Below are 19,199 nucleotides of genomic sequence, written 5' to 3'. Positions count from 1 at the left end.
TAACTTTTTCGCCAAATAACAAATTTGCCGAAGCAGTGATTTTAAATTGGAATTTATTTCGAGCTTAAGACGAACATGAAATTATCCGATTCAATAAAAAAAATTTAAATTCAGTAAATTTTCACATTCTTCACCATCGGTCCTCCAGTTCACCGTCATCTCAGATCATCCCCAATCCAAAGCCATGATCTTTTCTACCCTCATTAACCCTAACCACAAATTCCTCCTCCTTCCAGTTTCTCTGTTTTTTTTTTTCCTCCTGAGGGTTTCATTCCCCCATGCATGCGTCATTTACATTTACATTTAAATCTTGTTTTTGTCTGTTACGTCCCGATCTGGTGGCGGTGTGGCAAAGGAGATTGACCATGTCCTCTGACAGTCGCTGGAGGATGATCCAGAACTGCAGGGTCTACCGGAGTGCTCAGTTCCTCAATACTGACCACAGGCTTGTTGTAGCAACTCTAAAGCTGCACCTTAAATCCTGGAGAATGGTACCATCCCAGCCTAGGCTGGGTGTTGGCAAGCTCAGGGATGAGAGAGTAGCTGAGGAGTTTGCGCACAGGCTGAGTGGACACTTGGGGGGTCTGGGTGCTTTGGGGGGTCCTGAAGAGTTGTGGAGTGCCTTCAAGACCACCGTCCTTGATGTTGCCAGTGGATGTCTTGGAACTCACCGCAGGGCAAAGAAGAATTTTGTCTCTCAAGGGACACTGGATACCATTAACCAGAGTCGCAGGGCCAGGCTGAATGGCAGAGCTGAGCTGTTCAGGGAGCTGAGGGTGGACAAGGAGGCCTATGTGCGAGGAATCTGTGAGGGGGTAGAGCATCACCTGTGGACAGGTGATTTTCGTCCTGCTTGCAGGGGAATTCGTGCATTGCGTTCATCCAAGCCCATCCCTCGGAGCACTGCAGTTAGAGCAGAGTGTGGTGGGCTCTTGGGAGAGGAGTCTGAAGTGAAGGCCCGCTGGGCCGGTTACTTTGAGCGGTTGTACCAGGCTGATCCCTCAGCTGTCAAGTTGGACGTCAAGGGTGTTACAATCCCTGTTGCTGATCCTCGAATCAACTGTGGTCCACCTTCGCTTGTGGAAACACGGGCTGCGGTGAACCAGTTGAAACGGGGCAAAGCTCCAGGGATCTGTGGCATCCATACTGTTCTTCTCAAGGCTGGTGGAAATGCTGCACTCGTGTCGTTGCATGCAGTTTTGTGCTCTGCCTGGAACACAGGCATCATCCCAACTGATTGGAAGAGGGGCCTTGTTGTTCTTCTCTGGAAAGGGAAATCTCTGGAAATCTTGTGTCCTAAACCCATCACTATCTCTACCCACTTTACCCAGTCGCACCCAACTGTCCCTGGACTCTGTATCCTTTTCTCCTGACAAGGTGGAGAGCTTGCTTTCAAACCTCGAGTCAGATTCTGCAACCGGTCCAGACGGCATCAGCCCACGTGTCCTCAAAGCCTGCTCTTCTGCTCTTGCTCACCCTCTCTCTGTTCTATTCACCCTCTCATTTGCCCAAGGTCATCTGCCATCTGCTTGGAAATCTGCTAACATCACTGCCCTGCATAAAAAAGGTGCAAAAACAGATCCCTATAACTACAGACCAATCAGCCTTCTCCCAATCATCAGCAAGGTGATGGAATCCATCATCGCCTCAGATATGAAATCCTTCCTCTTCTCCAATGGCTTGATTTCCAATCATCAATTTGGTTTCAGACCAGGTCACTCTACCCTGGATATGCTGCTTCTGCTCTCCCATCAATGGATGGAGGTCCTCAATGCCAGACAGGAAATCCGAGCCGTATCCCTGGACATATCACGTGCTTTTGACACAGTCTGGCACCCTGCCCTACTCACCAAACTCTCTTCCCATGGTATTCAAGGCCATCTCCACTCATGGCTCGCAGACTTCCTCTCCTGTCGCAGTCAACGTGTGGCCCTAAATGGAGTTCTTTCATCCCCTCTTCCTGTGCAGGCTGGAGTTCCTCAAGGTAGCGTTCTGGGCCCTGTTCTTTTCTGGTTTTCATCAATGATCTCTCGGACTCTCTGGAAAATCCTCTATTTCTCTTTGCCGACGACTCCACCCTCTGACGTACCATCTGTCATCCCTCAGACCGGCAAGCAGCAGCTTCTTCGCTCACTGCAGATCTGGATAAAATCACAAACTGGTCCAACACGTGGAACATGTCTTTCAATCCAGACAAATCTCACACTCTCACTTTGTCTCTTCGAAAGGACCGTTTACAAAACCCCCCCATCCACTTTCTCAACAATCCTCTGGAAGAAGTCTTTTCTTTCAAGCTTCTAGGTCTCACTATCTGCCATGACCTTTCCTGGGAAAGTCACATTTCCAACCTCGCCTCAAAAGCCAGTCGCCGACTGGGAATCCTCCGTCGTGCTAAGTCCTTCCTCGGCCCTCTTGAGCTCCTGACCACTTACAAAGCTTTTGTCCGTAGCCTGATGGAGTACTGCTCTCCCCTCTGGGCTGGTGCTCCTGCCTCCCACCTTTCTCGGCTTCACGCTGTCGAAACCAGGGCATTTAAGATCATCGGCATCTCCCGCAATGAAGCTGAGTCTTTGGGCCTCTCACTCAATCACCGCAGGTTGGTCGGTGGTCTTTCTGTCTTCTACCAACTCCTCTCCAGCCTTGCCCCCCCTGCTCTCTCTGCGATTTGTCCCCACCACATTTCCACAGGGCGCTCAAGGTCCGCCAACAACCCCTTTCTGGTAAAACTACCAAAATCACGAATCACTGCTCATCTTCACTCTTTCATTCCTCTTTTTTCCTGCCTTTGGAATAAACTTCCTCACTCTATTCTTTCCCATTCTTCCCTCCAGGCTTTCAAAACAGCTGTTCACCACCACCTCTTATCTTCCCCCATCCAAATCCTCGATCTTTTCTACCCCCGATAATCCACCCAAGCCCACTTCCTTCATTTCTCCTGCTTTCCTTCCTGAAAGTCCCTGAAATGTCCATCTTCTCTTCGCCATGTTCCCCATCCCATCCCCATCCCTCTCCCTTCCACAGTTCACCTAATGTGTCTGTTCCCCACTGTTTTGTCCCTTCCACTCCCGCCCCTCTTGTCTCATGCCTCCTTGCTGTGAGTTGTGTGTTAGCTCTCATACGAGCCTCGACCAAGGTATACAAAAAAAAAAATAAAAAATAAAAAAAAGGGAAGGGTGATCACCAAGACTGCAACAACTACCGAGGGGTGACGCTGCTCTCAGTGCCGGGCAAGGTCTTTGCTCGGATAATTATTGAGAGGGTTCGCCACCATCTGCTTGAGCACCAGCATCCAGAGCAGTCAGGCTTTACACCAAAGAGGTCAATGATTGACCGTATCCTTGCTTTTCGTGTCCTCGCCGAACGCAGACGAGAGTTTCGGCAGGGGCTGCTTGCAGCCTATATTGATCTCTATAAAGCGCTCGATTCAGTGAATGGGGATGTCCTCTGGAGGATTCTTGGTCTTCGTGGGGTGCCACCAAAACTGATCGATCTGATGTCTGAACTCTACTCTGGTACTGAGAGTGCTGTGAAGTGTGGTGGTACCATCTCTGACTTATTTCCAGTTGTTACTGGAGTTCCTCAGGGGTGTGTACTGACCCCCACACTTTTCACACTTGTATGGACTGGATTTTAGGGAGGATGTCTGAGAGATCAAGTTGCGGTGCATCGTTTGGGAATGTCAAGATCTCGGACCTTGATTTTGCAGATGATGCAGTGATCTTTGCGGAGACTTTCGATATCCTTTTGGGGGCCCTCGAGGTGCTGAATGAGGAGTCGGAGCCACTGGGATTATGAGTTTCTTGGGTCAAAACTAAGATCCAGGCTTTCGGTGACATCTTGGATGCTGCTGTCCTGTCTGTGTCTGTTTGTGGTGAGGATGTTGAGGTCGTGGAGAGATTCACTTACCTTGGCAGTGATATTCATGTCTCTGCTGGCTGCGAGTCAGAGGTCAATAGATGTCTGGGTCTGGCCTGGGGAGTCATGGATTCACTGGATCATGGGGTGTGGCGCTGCCGGTACCTGTGCGGGAGGACGAAAGTCCGAGTCTTCAGCTCCTTGGTACTTCCAGTCTTGCTCTATGGGTGCGAGACTTGGACTCTGACCAAGGATCTGAGACGGAGACTTAATTCCTTTGGTACCAGGTCTCTTCGGAGAATCCTTGGCTATCGCTGGTCGGATTTTGTGTCCAACGAGCGGTTGCTGAGAGAAACTCGGATGAGATTTGTTACCTGCATAGTCCGTGAGCGTCAGTTTCGGCTGTATGGACATGTGGCTCGTTTTCCTGACGCTGATCCTGCTCACCAGATTCTCTCAGCGAGGGGAGACTCCCTCGCTGAGAGAATCATGAGTGGAGGAGGCCAGTGGGCCGACCATGTGCCTCGTGGTTGCAGCAGGTTGACCATCATCTCAAGGAGATGGGGATGGGCCTGGCATCTGCCTGAGGGAAGGCCAGACGGAGGCCCCTGGAGTACCGGCGGAAAGTGGACGCAGCGACGCGCTGTTCTGGCACATGCTCCCATACCTGACCTAACCTGACGTCCTGATTCGTCCAGTGTGCTCGCTCTTCCACGAGCCTCGACTATGGAAACAAAACAACATATTATACATCTCGTGCTATCCCTGTTGAAATCTCAGCACGAGTGTGTTCTTTGGTTTCACTCGCAAAACCCACGTGGTGTACTTGCACACCACGTTCACGTGAACATCCACGTGTGTCTTTGTCGATATATCATTGGTCAACGCAAGACTTGACCAAACAAAGCTCTGTACTGCTTGAGGAAGTGACGTCACCACATTCCCACCTCCACTTCACCGGAAATCCTCGTTAATATTCCTCATGAAGGAACGTTTTTGTTTGTTTGTCGTGCAAAATTTACTGCGGGGATTTTAATTGGAGAAAAATAAAGAACAAGTCGTTGAAGAATTTTGTGGAGTGTATAAAGGTGATTTGATGGCGAAGCTGGCGTTTCCCTTCTTTTTTAAACCTAAGTTTAAAAAAATAACAATAACGAATTTAAAAGCTGTTATTTATACAGTACGCATGAAGAATATAAAACGTATTCAGTTGTAGAACACAGCAACATATTTCAAGGAAGTAGGAAATGCTCGGTTCGAGTTCGGGGTGAGGTATCTGTTGCCCACGTGTTTCGTCGGGGTTTTTTATTTATTTATTTATTTATTTTTTTCGTGTTTTCTGGCACTTTTTCGATGCTGAACGTGAAGCTGCAATTACAATGTCAAACGTACTGTAAATATTTCACCTTCTTCAGGACTTTGTTGGTTCAAGGAGATTTGAAGGATTCCCGATTGTTTTCACCAGGGATCCGCAGGAATGGCGGACGGTGAGGCGAGATTGAGGTGAGGAATTTCAAGATGAGTTTGTTTGAAAGTGTTCCTTTCACTTGTCGGTGTTGATGTGCGAGTCCTTTTATAATCTCTCGATTCTGTGAAGCTTTGATGACTCCAGAAGGTTTTAATCGTTCTCTCTGATGTTATGACGTGGAAAGCCAATGGATAGAGGGACATTACTAAAGGGAAAGCAGATTCGAGCTTCAAAAACCAAACGTGTGTGTGTGTGTGTGTGTGTGTGTGTGTGTGTGTGTGTGTGTGTGTGTGTGTGTGTGTGTGTGTGTGTGTGTGTGTGTGTGTGTGTGTGTGTGTGTGTGTGTGTGTGATATCACCATCAGAATGTGCAGCGTAGCATGGTCCGTGTACAGGTAGTTAGCCAATATTGATGTATTAAGTCGGAAAACGTTAGCTGAAGAATTGTCCTGTTTGAATGTGCACCGCGCAGGGGGTGGTGTGTGGTAATCGGGATTATGCTTAAGGAAATTGTGCATATAACCTCGATGTCAACCTCGACTGGGGGTGCTGGGAGACTCGGCAAGAGATTGAGGGGAGGAGTATTCATCACCTCCAAAGGGGGAGGAAAAAGGTTTTGAGTCACAAAAGGGATGGTGCGAGTCTGAGAGGTTTGTGGACGTGAAGAGACCCAACTCGGGGGGGGGGGGGGGAGAGATGACTATCAAGTTGAGGAGGTCATCCTGCCTGTTTTTTTTTTTTCCTCTGCCTGCTACCTGCCACCCAGCGTCCTCATCACCTCATCACCTTTTCGTACCCGCTACCACCAGAGCTGAGCCATGGTTTTTGCCCCTTTCCCCATCAGTGACCGAGTCTGGTGTGTGGCGCCTTAGTTCTTTAGATTTCTTTATTCAGATTGTATATAATTATTTATTCATTACATTCCCTTCTTTCCCTCCCAACCTGCCACCGTCTCATGGTGATCACCATTCCCCCGGTTGCTTGTGGTTCGGGAATAAATCCGTTGGTTTTTAAAAGAGCTAAGTTTCTCGTGTTTCTCCTCGGTTCTTGTGCGTGCGTGCAAGTCTGCCATAATTCAGAACGTCACACGGGAGTTTAAGCCGTTCAGAACATCACAGGATTTTAACCTCTGCTGCAATGGACTTTATGTAAGTTGAGCCATCAACGGTACAATATTAATTGGAGAGTTCAGAGAACACCTTATCTGAGAAAATAAAAGTACATGTGAAGGGTCCTTTAAACTTGCTTTGCATTTCTGAGTCCAATTTATAATTTCCTGAAAGCTGTGATTTTGTCAATCTCAATATTTACCAACATTATTATTTAATGTATTTACCAACCAAATCTCACACTCTCACTATGTCTCTTCGAAAGGACCGTTTACAAAACCCCCCCATCCACTTTCTCAACAATCCTCTGGAAGAAGTCTTTTCTTTCAAGCTTCTGGGTCTCACTATCTGCCATGACCTTTCCTGGGAAAGTCACATTTCCAACCTTGCCTCAAAAGCCAGTCGCCGACTGGGAATCCTCCGTCGTGCAAAGTCCTTCCTCGGCCCTCTTGAGCTCCTGACCACTTACAAAGCTTTTGTCCGTAGCCTGATGGAGTACTGCTCTCCCCTCTGGGCTGGTGCTCCTGCCTCCCACCTTTCTCGACTTCACGCTGTCGAAACCAGGGCTTTTAAGATCATTGGCATCTCCCGCAATGAAGCTGAGTCTTTGGGCCTCTCACTCAATCACCGCAGGTTGGTCGGTGGTCTTTCTGTCTTCTACCGACTCCTCTCCAGCCTTGCCCCCCTGCTCTCTCTGCGATTTGTCCCAACCACATTTCCACAGGGCGCTCAAGGTCCGCCAACAACCCCCTTCTGGTAAAACTACCAAAATCACGAATCACTGCTCATCTTCACTCTTTCATTCCTCTTTTTCCCGCCTTTGGAATAAACTTCCTCACTCTATTCTTTCCCATTCTTCCCTCCAGGCTTTCAAAACAGCTGTTCACCACCACCTCTTATCTTCCCCCATCCAAATCCTCGATCTTTTCTACCCCCGATAATCCACCCAAGCCCACTTCCTTCAATTCTCCTGCTTTCCTTCCTGAAAGTCCCTTTAATGTCCATCTTCCCCTCGCCATGTTCCCCGTCCCATCCCCATCCCTCTCCCTTCCACAGTTCACCTGTGTCTGTTTCCCCAATGTTTTGTCCCTTCCACTCCCACCCCTCTTGTCTCATGCCTCCTTGCTGTGAGTTGTGTGTTAGCTCTCATACGAGCCTCGACCAAGGTATACAAAAAAAAAAATAAAAAATAAAAAAAAAACATTGAGACCAATCAGAGCAGCAAATTTGATTGGTTGAGATGGCATTCTCCATTTCTACATTATTAAATATTGATGCAGTTCTCGGAACCGCATGCATACTACAGATAGGTGTCCCAAGACAGTTATCCCATTATTATGTACATGCAGATAGTCCCTTTCCTTTTGTTTATCGGGACAACAAGGGAGTGCGTTGCGATGATTTAATAGCTGGGGTTGCTTAAATCATTTTCTCCTTCATTTCGTCCCCACTCTTTTTTTTTTTGTCTAATTATTCCTGAGGTAAATCAGCCACGTGCGCCTTCGCTGAAAGGTGGGGCCTCATGGAGGCCAGCGCGTGCGGCGCCGCTTGAGGGAATTGCTGCACAGAGATCCTCGTTCCCAGCCGAGCCCGGAACCCAACGTGTGCAGCGAGTCGTGGTGCGCCTGGCGGTGCGGGATTATCGACTCGAGCTTCCGATGATCTGGGAAAGATTGCCGGTTCTATTTAAAAGGCATGCAAATGAATACCTCTTAAGAGGCTGCACGGATGGTGTTTTTCACAACACAGGAAACACAGCCAGCACAATGCCCATGCTGCATGAAACTCGTACGGAGGCCGATATAGACGACTCCACACCATGTTGGGTGGGATTCGAGTGTGCGGAGTAGAAGCGGCGCGTTCCTTTTCAACCTCAATATCCGACACATATTGGTGTTCGTCCCGCGCACACGCTAGCGGAGTCATGTGAACGCGAGCGCTGGCCACCTGCGTAATGACCGAACCGCGCGCACTGTATAGAATGTGCTCGAAGGCAGACTCGTACGCCGCTCGTGAAACGTGCATGGATTTATCCATAATAATGTACCTTCGGCCCTCGCTGGCAGCATTGGATTCTCCACGGATGGTGAACATCTTCTCGTCTCTACGGCCAGCAAAGCTGCGATCGAGCCGGGGAATGTACAGTGCGGAGCGGGCGCGTTGATCGGCGCTGGTCGGGCACCTGAGCGGGCATGCGGGACCCTCGGCCGGTTGCCAGGGCATGGCTCGGGGATTTTTGCTGGACGGTTCGCATGCCAATTTCGGTGTGGGCGATTCGTGTCATGTCGTGGGGTCGGAGCGAAATATGTTCGCTGTCTGGGATGGCCTTTCCGGAAACTAAGTGAGGTGGTTTCCGTCCCAAGTTAGCGGGCCACGTGAGGGGTCAGGGCCAATCGGAGCGCTCAATTCAGGTGATGACGTTTAGATTCGGGGTGGCCCCTCCCCCGAGCTGCAAGTCCTATAAAGGCCGGAGCAGTTCCTCCACCTCTTTTTTTTTTTTTTTTCTCCTTCTCCGCCTCTCTCCCGCTCTCACCTCGTTGACACCGCCACGACGTGCCTCCTGCTGTCTGGACTCCGCCTCCTCATCTCCGCCCACATGACGTCGACCCCACCCGCCTACCTGGTCCCGCCTACCACTCCATCCTCGCACTCCGCCCCTTCTCGACTCGTGCTCCTTTCCGTACACTGTCTCCACATGTGCGGCTGAAGCCAGAGATGATGCGCCCACTGTCTGGTACCGCACAACGGAGCACTCCCCCTTCCCCGAAACGTATTGGTGGCGTGTCATGCTATCAAGCACAAAGGTACAGAGAACGTAGCCTCAACTCCCCTCCCTTCCTGTTGCAAAACTTCCTCTTCATCGGGTTTTCTGTGTCAGCGTGCGTGCGTGCTGGCGCCTGTCTGCTTAACCCTCCAGAGCCCCAGGGGTTATTTGTTTGTTCACCCAGAACATTTTGTGGGCTCTTGAGGGTTAAGTAAGACTGCAGAAGATCGTTATCATTATTTTTGTTATTAATTTCGCGTTAAGTCTGCTCTGTGTCCCCTTTTTTAAGTTGCTTGTTTACTTGCTGCACCACACCTCTCTCCCCTATCTCTGCACAACACACCCCAAGAAATCTTTATCGTACCACATACCTTTCCTTGCCCATTGTTGATAAATCATCATTGGGAATGTTCCCAGCTCGTCTTTGTGGTTTCTTTCATTGATCCAGCATGGTCTGAATCCTAGCTTAGCCGGGACTTTATTCCCAACGATCCGTTCCTTCGAGCCGGTACGTCCTTGGCAGTGTCGCTCGGCTGCATCTGATCCGGAAAGGTGATCCGGTTCGGACAAGGCGTACCGAGGGCATGGTTCCCCGGTGGTTAAACCTCGTGGTTAATTAGGTAACCCGATTCCATAGGTGGGAGGACCCAAGGTCACGCGGTTGAGTTATTGGCGTCCACGGTCGGTTAAGCGACCCACCGCATCACGGAATTATCCGTGAGCGACGGCCTACAATTCCGGAGAGTCTGGTGGGAATCGACGTAGCTTCCCCCACCTAGTGGGCTTCTCACCCGACCCTGCCGGACCGCAGCAATATTCAACTGAAACTTCGTACTTGGATTTATTATGATAAGTTGCAGAACAACTTCGAGTTTCAGGCCGTTTCGTCAATTTTCCAGTTATGCCCTTTTTAGACTTAGAAAGTGTCACATTGGTGGGGGACATGTATTGCAAAGCAATTCTTGCTCTTGTTTATCCTGATGCTTGCCTTGCCTGTGATTTATGTACATGTTCTACCAAGAGCCTTTGATTATTGTGAGAAACAGTGTTTGGATGAACACTGTGTGTGTGTATGATTGATTATAATATACTGCTGTAAATGCTCAGGTCAACACAGAGGAAGATCAAAGCATTAAATCCATGTGATTAAATCTTTTAAGCCTCCTCCTTGCCTTTCAAACATAACTCGTGCGTGTAATGCTGACTTTTGTAATCGTAATCTATTTATTTTGACTTGAAAGATTAAAACCCACTCCCATGCACAATTTGTGGCAGAAATTGTGTACAACTTGAAGTTGTGTTTTTTTACTTCTTCTTACGTCTTGGCTTTATCTCTTCCAGGCACCCTTTGCTTTTAGATTTTTCCGAAGGCATTGATGAGGATGGGCAGTTATTGGAACTTGAGGAAAGCAGTGTGCAGGTGAGTGTTTTCACTTCATGTTTGAATATTTTCTCCAATCGCTTGATCAAAGGTTGGTGGGGGGAAGTGAGGAGGGAGGGACCCCCAAGACCACTGAGTCTTTTTAATTCTCTGCCACAGTCCACGTATGCCACATGGTGAGAAGAGCAGGGAGAGACTGTGACTAGACGAATTAGGGACGGGGTAATAGTTTGCGGAGAGATGGTTGGGAGGGGGTGAAAGAGGTTCCTAATTGCTTTTCATTTTTTAACCTGTATTGAAAATGCTTTTGTGACCACCTCTACACTTTGTGTGACAAACTACTATTCTTATCATTCTCCCCCCCCCTTCTTGAAAGATGGTTTGCTTAATAACATCACTTCTCTGAAGAAAAAAAATGCATCCGTTTATTATTTTTGCAGCCATCCTTCCCCCCCCCCCCCCCACCCAAGCTCCTCCACTGTCTTGCTTGTATCATCCTCTGTCTCTTTCTCCTGTTTACAAATCACTTGCATTCTTTATTATTACTTTGGTATAACCCAACACCAATTTAAAGCTTGTGGCCATGTAAATACCAATTCAGTTTTTGTCAAGCTATTGCATTTGTTTACTTATTTTCTCCTGCTTTGTGTCGTGATTGTTTTTTGTTTTTTGTTGTCTTTGTTAGGGTGCTGATGGAGACCATGATTCATATCATCATAGGAAACTTCTGGAAGCTATCTCGCACATTGATGGAAGAGACAGGTATATTATTGATATCGGGAAAGAACCCATCCTAATGGATCAGTTTTTTTCCCCCAGAATTGGCCTATTTTAGTGTGACTTGTCATATCCCATCCCACTAGGAGTGACACTATAACATACAATGTTCCATAGAGAGCAGTGCCACCCCCCTCCCCATCCTGAACTTCTGGCACTCTGAATATATTTTAACCCCCTAAAACTGCCATGACGCACCCCAAATACAACCAGCATTTTTCAACTCAACCCTACAGCTTTTCAGAAATCCCTAAAAGTCAAAGAAACCAACACTTGAATTGTAGTATGCCAATGGTCGTCTGCGGGGTGGATGCTCGGTCGTGTCCTCCACCCGGACGATCACAAATTTGGTGACGGATTGTCAATGGAAAATCCAAACAGACCTTTTCTTTGGTTTCCGACGTACAGAATCTGAGATCTGCCGTCTTCGGTAATTTCCCCGTTGATTGGGATTTGTAGCTGAGTGAAACCCAGGGAAATTAATTGTGATTGTTGCAGCCTCCTAATGATGGTTTTGTGCCAAATTTCCAATGGCTGTGGGTTAAACCTGCGCCATGGTTCTTATTTCAAATTTTGAACCGTGCTCCAGGCCGACACTCCAATGGTGGTTACAGGTTTAGTAATGGGCAGAGGCAAAATAGAGTCAGGAGAACAAGAAGGAGAAAGGCACATGTATCGCAACAATTATTCACTGTATAAAACCCACATGCTGATGAATGTCAACAAAATTTATGTTATCCAGACAGGGCCAGGTCACAAGATACAGAAGAGAAATCTTGTCCCCACATGATGCCTGTGTGAGGTTGGTGCTATGGTTTGAGGCAGGAGAGCTATGACAATGGAGTTCGGGTGGGAAGAGGCATTCTCGTGGACCGCATCCAACTTCATGGTTTCTCGGGGTGTGAGAGTTTAAGTGCTGCTGAACCTGATCTCACACTCAGTCCTGCGCACTGAGCTCATCTGGAACTCTCCCGAGCTCCTCTCTGCTGAACTGCTCCGAACCAATTTGCTTCCCATTCTCTCCTCCGGCAAACTAATCCAGCCCCTCGGCTATTCTTACCTCACAACCATGTGCCAATCGCTTCTCCTCCCGGCCTCCCGAGCCATAACCACAGTTGCTTGCAATTTCAGGCATTTCTGGTGGCTTTGCTGGTTTTGGCATTTCTTACCTTATCGCATGGTCATGAGGCTTACTTTTGCTGTCAGTTATTTGGGGGTGGGTGGGGGGATTCGCTGGGCTTGCGGAGCTAGTTTGTGACAGTTCGCTTTGAAAGAAAACAAATACATATTACAAACGGAGTTATTTCAAGATTTGATTGGGGGGGGGGATGGCAGGAAAGCTTGTAGACACATTATGGATGGGAGGGGTCATGAGCATCTCTTGAACAAACTTTGATAAATGCTTCATCATTTTCATAAAGAAACCTCACATTTGTGCTGAACATTTACTCATGGTATAATTGATCTATTTTACACTTGTTACCCCCTATTCACATCCTCGCAACAGTATTATTGCATATCTTTTTGCATATCTTTATGCATAATTTAAAAGGTCACACATTTTCAGATGTTTATTTGCCAAATGCAGCTACATTCTTTGTTCATTTTTTTTGTGCCATACATCTGTCTTTACCCCACTTCACTCTTCCTCTCTGTATCGCGCCACATAAGCGTTGGGGATACGCATGAATGTTGAATGCAGAAAACCCTCAAATATCACGGAGGTTAGGTTCCTGGAAAATGCTGCGATAGTTAAAACCGCAAATGTGGAAGCCATGGGCATATGGGAAAAGGGGTTCATCGGTTCCTGGCCTTCGAGAAAATATAGAGGAAGATTGACAGCAGTCAGAAGTAAACGCGTCGCAACTGAAACAAATACCTGATTACATATAAAGCATGTAAATACAATAAGTAGTGTAAATGAAACAAAAATACGAGTTTTACCTTTTCAATGTATTCCAAAACAGGGAGGTTGGTGAGGGTAAACATATTACGTACTCTGCCATAAATAGAAAACACAAGACTTAGCTCGGTGATGATGCTGCAATAGGGGGGAGGGTGGAGGTTAGAAAGATGTGGATGTAGAACTTGCGATGGCTGTTGGATCATCGGGAACATTACAGTCGCCTGTTGCATTGTCACATTGAGGAAGCGTAAAACGATCCTTAGCCACCTTTATCCAGAGCAAATCCTCCTTACCTGGAAAGTAAAGTACAAGATGGCATCCTCTTCCAAAATAATTCCATCTCATCGGCATTAAAAACCTGCTCCAACATAAATCCCTTCACCTCTATTTCTTCCATGAGCCATGGTTGAAATGGATCCTTGATAAATCTGCAATCATTCTCCCATATGCTTGGTGTTTGCTTAATGGTTATGGTGGTGGGCTTGGGATCCAAGGATCCTGAGTTCAAATCCCACTTAGCTGTTAGTGTGAAGTAGTACCAGGTGGGGTTGACTGCCTGTCATCCTTCCGAGGTGGCAAAATGAGTGCCAGCTTGCTGGTATGCTGTCGGAGTGGCAACCTGTCCAGTATTGTGCCCAATAGCCAAAGAGACTGCTTCGGCAGCACCAACGCTCTGCACAGAGTATGGTCCCGATGGATGGATGGATGGATGGATGGATGGATGGATTCTCCCATAGACCGGTCCAAAAAAAGGCATTTTTTTTCCTTCTGTTTATTCCTCAATCCAAACATCAAGTGCATTTTCTATCCTTCCAATATGAGGATTGTGGGACTAGAATGAGACTTTTGCGCTTTGCTAGCACAGATATTTTACTCTCGTTTGCACAGAGTTGATTGATTGATTTCCCGTAATGGCGGCCCACAGATGCCGTACTTTCACTTCTTGTCAACGTATCTAGCAACTCTATTTCTTCACACAATGTCATAACCTTTCTCAGCCTTTTGACACAATCAATTGTTTCCATTGTTTTACGTTTGGGTGCCATTATTAACTGTTTTGTCGACTTGATCTTGTTGATATAGCATTACAGGATCTCCGTATGCCATTTCCTGTCTGATGACGATTCATTCTTAAATTTAGCTTCATTCCCGTCTGCTGGTCTGATTACAACAATTAACGGTGTGCGAGAAACAAGAAAAGGCTCGTAATGGGAGGAAATTTTACAAATAGACGCAAACATTGACTCCTCTCGGCTCAAAAAGCACGATTGGCCAAAAGAAATACCTTGATCGGAACAAAATAGATTGCCCACGATTGGTAGAAACCTGCAATTTTAGAACTCTCGATATTTGAGGGTGACTGTACCTTTAAAGCCTGGTGTTGGCTTAATGGTTAAAAGGTGGCTGGCTTAAGATCTTCAGGGTCTTGAGTTTGAGCCCCTGTCAGATCGTTGCATAACACCAGGTTGGTTGATTCAGCCTATCATCCTTCTGAGGTTGGCCAAATGGGTACCATCTTGCTGGAAACGGGGTACTGCATCAGCGGCACAGCTGTTCTCCCAGCGATGATGCAACCAGCAGCTACAGGCTGCATGCAGAATGATGATTACCTTTAACTCACACTGGTTGAAATTTATAAAACTAGAGATTTCAGAGAACACCTTACCCTATGCAGTGTTTAAGGGTTATGCAGAAAGCCAATCAATTTGAGGCTTCTGGCAGTTTTTTAATATCATGAAAGCCATTGAAAATATCGCTGAGGCCAAGGACTTCATGGGATTTGAACCAGAGCTACCCACACTGCACAATGAAATCGCTGAGATGGCCAATGAAGTGGGTGAGGGTTTTATGGCCAGAGAGGGTTTTAACATGTAAAATTCTTTCAAACATCCTGAATAAAGTTAATAAGGCTCTAGATCTTGCAAATAAAAAATAATCCTGACTTTGAGCACAGGACTGCAGTGAAAATAATGGTGTTGAATGCTTTTTCATGCTACAAAGTGCTCTAAAAGGAGGAGAAGAAGATGACCAGACAACTTTCTCTTGACACATTCTTCAAGAGAAAACAGGCTGAACCTGCACCACACTGAGAGTGACACGGATAACCCCACTACCTCTCCCTCACCCAAGCATCCTCTACCGACCACACTGATACCACATCGGAGCAAACACAACCGACATTAACTCTGAGATATGACCAGTGAGCGTTATATTAACTTTGTTTTTGTTCATTTATTTATAACCTGTGGAATGTTTTTCAGATACAGTATGTATTATTTTAGCATCTATATACTGTATATTCATCCGCATTATGCTTTCGATGATATGAATGGAAGTTATAATTACAATTGTAACGTCGACAGAACGCGTCCCCCCATTAATACATGCAAGTCTATGAGAAATTAGACCCCGCTTAACATTGTTTCGCTTAACATCATGTTCTTCTGGAACGCATCTACAATGCTAAGTAAGGTGTGTGTGTGTGTGTGTGTGTGTGTGTGTGTGTGTGTGTGTGTGTGTGTGTGTGTGTGTGTGTGTGTGTGTGTGTGTGTGTGTGTGTGTGTGTGTGTGTGTGTGTAGTCAACCCCCGCTTCATCGCGGTTCACCTATCGCGCCCCCGGTTCATCGCGGGTTTTCCCCTGGATCTTAACTAATTTTTTCTGCGGATTCCCCCGGTACATCGCGGTAATAATATATAAAATATAAATTATTTAAGCAATAAATTATAACGCGTGGTGCTCGACCAGTCATACAACGCACGAGACAAAGTTTCGCTTGTGAACTTCGAATATTTTCTACGTTTTTTCTCCAAGCCCCACGATGTCGCCCAAACGCCCTGCACCTTCTAAGGCTTCTGGCAAGGAACCGAAGCGCCAGAGAAAGGTCCTGGGACGCTCCAGGAGAAGGTTAAGGTAAAGGTGCTCGATATATGCTTCGGGAAGGAAAAAGGTTTGCCGCCGTTGGACGAGCACTGCTCATACCCAGCACGTCAAAACCGACCAGACCAGACGAGTCGATCTCCGGCACCTCAAACCCAATCACTGCCAAACTGACCAGACGAGTCGATCTCAGGCACCTCAAACCCAATCACTCCCAAACCGATCAGACCAGACGAGTCGATTTTTGGGGAGGCGTCCATTCATCACGGATTTTCACTTAGCGCGGGGAGGTTTGGAACGTAACCCCCGTGAGAAACGGGGGATTACTGTATGTGTGTATGTATATATGTATATATATATATATATATATATATATATATATATATATATATATATATATATATATATATATATATATATATATATATATGTATGTATTGTTACGAATTTGGAATTTGATTGCACACAACATACAGGTTCCTTTAGTCAGCTATGTCGATAAGTGCTTGTTCCCGAGAGCTCACCTTCCATTGTTTAAATGTTTAGAAATCAATTAGATGCGCTGCAGATCGATTTAATAGTCAGGGAGCGAACAATGGAGACGTCCCTCCCTCTCTTCTACGAAGAGGAAGAAGAGCCCTTCCGTCCCGTGATTCATGACGTCAACAACTCCCTCCCACCCGTGGTTGAGCGGGGGATGGATCACGAGGGCATGAGTCATGCTGGGGGAGGGGGTGGAGAAGGATAAAGAGGAGATCCTTTCTTTGTTCAAGAAGAGTGGAGGAGGGAGTCGTTCAGCAGGCCGTCGGGTCCTGCTTGGCTTGGGTTAGGGTTGAGGCCTTTGGAAGCTTTTTGCTTCTGCAGAGGAGTTCAGCAAAGCCTCGGGTTCTGCTTGGCTCGGTAGGCTTTTTGGAGAGCTGCTTTGTTTGGAAGAAAGTTGAGCCGGTTGCTCGGCTCTTGCTGCGAATGGTGGCTTCTTCTTATTCTTGGTTCGTGGAGCTCTTTGTTCTCCGTGTGGTTCCCGGCTTGGTGCGACTCATCGACCTCTTCTTGGAGGTGGTTCCTCGGGGAAGCGATGCATCGACGGGAAAGATCGGCGCCTCGTCTCACCAGCACGTGTTGAGAAGCGTGGGAGGATTCGCGGGAGCTCGGGAAGGATCGCGGCTCACGGCGATTGGATCCAGCTCGCTCTCGCTGGAGCCTGGGTCCAAACAACTTGAAGACCACACGAGGTGGAGAGGTTCGAGATAGGCTCTGGGTTTCAGCTCACCTGTCCTCCGAGCTGGAGCTCGTTATTAAAGGCGGCAGCCACCATTTCTTGGGTGTGTGTGTGCGAACGTGTGTCCGTGGGCCCGTCTAATAAGTAGGAAATTGTTAAGTGCTTTGTGTGCTGTAAATGTTTGCATCGTATTTCGTAAAGTCGTATAGTTCTGCTCTTATGTGCTTCCCTCGTTCCCCATTATTATTAATAAATACCCCAATTGTTAAATGTTTTCAGCTCGTCGTGTCGATTCTTTCATTGATTGAGCACTTCGTGTGTTGGGACTTAGAAAGCTGTTGCTTTGCCGTAAACGTGGGACATTTTAAACCGATGGTTCTCGGCGATTAAGCCGCTCGGAATCGCGCACGGGACAGGTTCGCCTCGGCGGTTTGTTCCGTACGAGTTCCGTCGAGGGTGGAATACCCCGGTAGTTGGATCACATGGGTATTTAGGTACATTGAAGATTGGCAATCGACACTAACCCACGTGGTCTGCCAATTGGCGTATTTCGGTTCTTGTACAAGGACCCGTCGACTCGGACTTATCGGGGCGGTGATATATATTCCGGGTGATCGGTCGGGCCGACTCGACTTGCGGCTCCGTCAGAGCGGTCGGTTGGCGGCTGACGCACCGGCACCGTAACTGTGTGTGTGTGTGTGTGTGTGTGTGTGTGTGTGTGTGTGTGTGTGTGTGTGTGTGTGTGTGTGTGTTGTTACGGCTGTGGAAATTCGCAGAACACCATAAAGGTCCGTAGTTCAGTTAGATTGATAAGTCTGTGTTCAGTTAGATTTCCCCACCGTCGTTTAATGGTATTTCTTCGTGTTCACCGGGCTTCGACCCTTTGAGGTAGCCATTTTTCTTTTTCTGTCGTTATTTTGGACCAACCATAACTCAACAACCAAATCACCACCACAACCGCCAACAAACCCACACCACAAACATCGCATCACCTTCGTTCCTGAAGCGACTCCATCTTCGCACCAGCAGCGGCGGGATCTGAACAAATGACATCGCTGCGGGCAGAGGCAGGGGTTCTCTCGCCGCCAAGCGCGTCGGTGATTTCCACGACGTCGGCTTTCCGGGGGTCGAAGGTCGAGCTGTCAGACCAAGTGCGTCGGCTTTCCGGGGGTCGAAGGTCGAGCTGTCAGACCAAGCGCGTCGGTAATTTCCACAACGTCGGCTTTCCGGGGGTCGAAGGTCGAGCTGTCAGACCAAGTGCGTCGGCTTTCCGGGGGTCGAAGGTCGAGCTGTCAGACCGAGCGCGTCGGTGATTTCCACGACGTCGGCTTTCCGGGGTCGAAGGTCGAGCTGTCAGACCAAGTGCGTCGGCTTTCCGGGGGTCGAAGGTCGAGCTGTCAGACCAAGCGCGTCGGTAATTTCCACAACGTCGGCTTTCCGGGGGTCGAAGGTCGAGCTGTCAGACCAAGTGCGTCGGCTTTCCGGGGGTCGAAGGTCGAGCTGTCAGACCGAGCGCGTCGGTGATTTCCACGACGTCGGCTTTCCGGGGTCGAAGGTCGAGCTGTCAGCCAAGGCGCGTCGGTGATTTCCACGACGTCGGCTTTCCAGGGGTCAGAGGCCGCGCTGTCAGAACGAAGCTTCGGTGATTTCTACCACGTCCGCTCTCCGGGGGTCGGAGGTCAAAGGGCAAGGGTCGATTCTCGCTTCCCCGGCCCTATATAAGGACGAGCAGAACGGCGCTCCGGTGGTTGTCGATCGGTGGTGAATCTGTGGAGCCGGCAGTCTCGAGGGGGTTGAGTGGTTATGGAATCTGGGTCCGTTGAAGAGGGTTGTGGTGGGCGA

General features: G+C 48.0%; 1 protein-coding gene across 1 annotated transcript in view; it reads left to right on the top strand.

Annotated features, from left to right (window-relative positions):
* The first annotated feature begins 5,078 nt into the window (after positions 1 to 5,078).
* Positions 5,079 to 19,199, top strand: part of LOC147031297 (U3 small nucleolar RNA-associated protein 14 homolog A-like) — a 51,593-nt gene continuing 37,472 nt past the window's right edge. Inside the window, exons 1-4 of the mRNA XM_085861358.1 lie at positions 5,079 to 5,122; positions 5,271 to 5,358; positions 10,537 to 10,615; positions 11,262 to 11,338. Of these exons, the coding sequence (XP_085717484.1) occupies positions 5,333 to 5,358; positions 10,537 to 10,615; positions 11,262 to 11,338 (182 nt within the window). The 5' untranslated portion in view covers positions 5,079 to 5,122; positions 5,271 to 5,332. The remainder of the gene's footprint in view (positions 5,123 to 5,270; positions 5,359 to 10,536; positions 10,616 to 11,261; positions 11,339 to 19,199) is intronic.

Source organism: Eptatretus burgeri, chromosome 2 (genome assembly GCF_056783735.1).
Source record: "Eptatretus burgeri isolate ZD-2024b chromosome 2, Ebu_testis_v1, whole genome shotgun sequence".
In the NCBI taxonomy this organism is placed as follows: domain Eukaryota; kingdom Metazoa; phylum Chordata; class Myxini; order Myxiniformes; family Myxinidae; genus Eptatretus; species Eptatretus burgeri.
The sequence above is the reverse complement of the archived record's forward strand: the minus strand, read 5'-3'. Positions and strand labels throughout refer to the sequence as shown.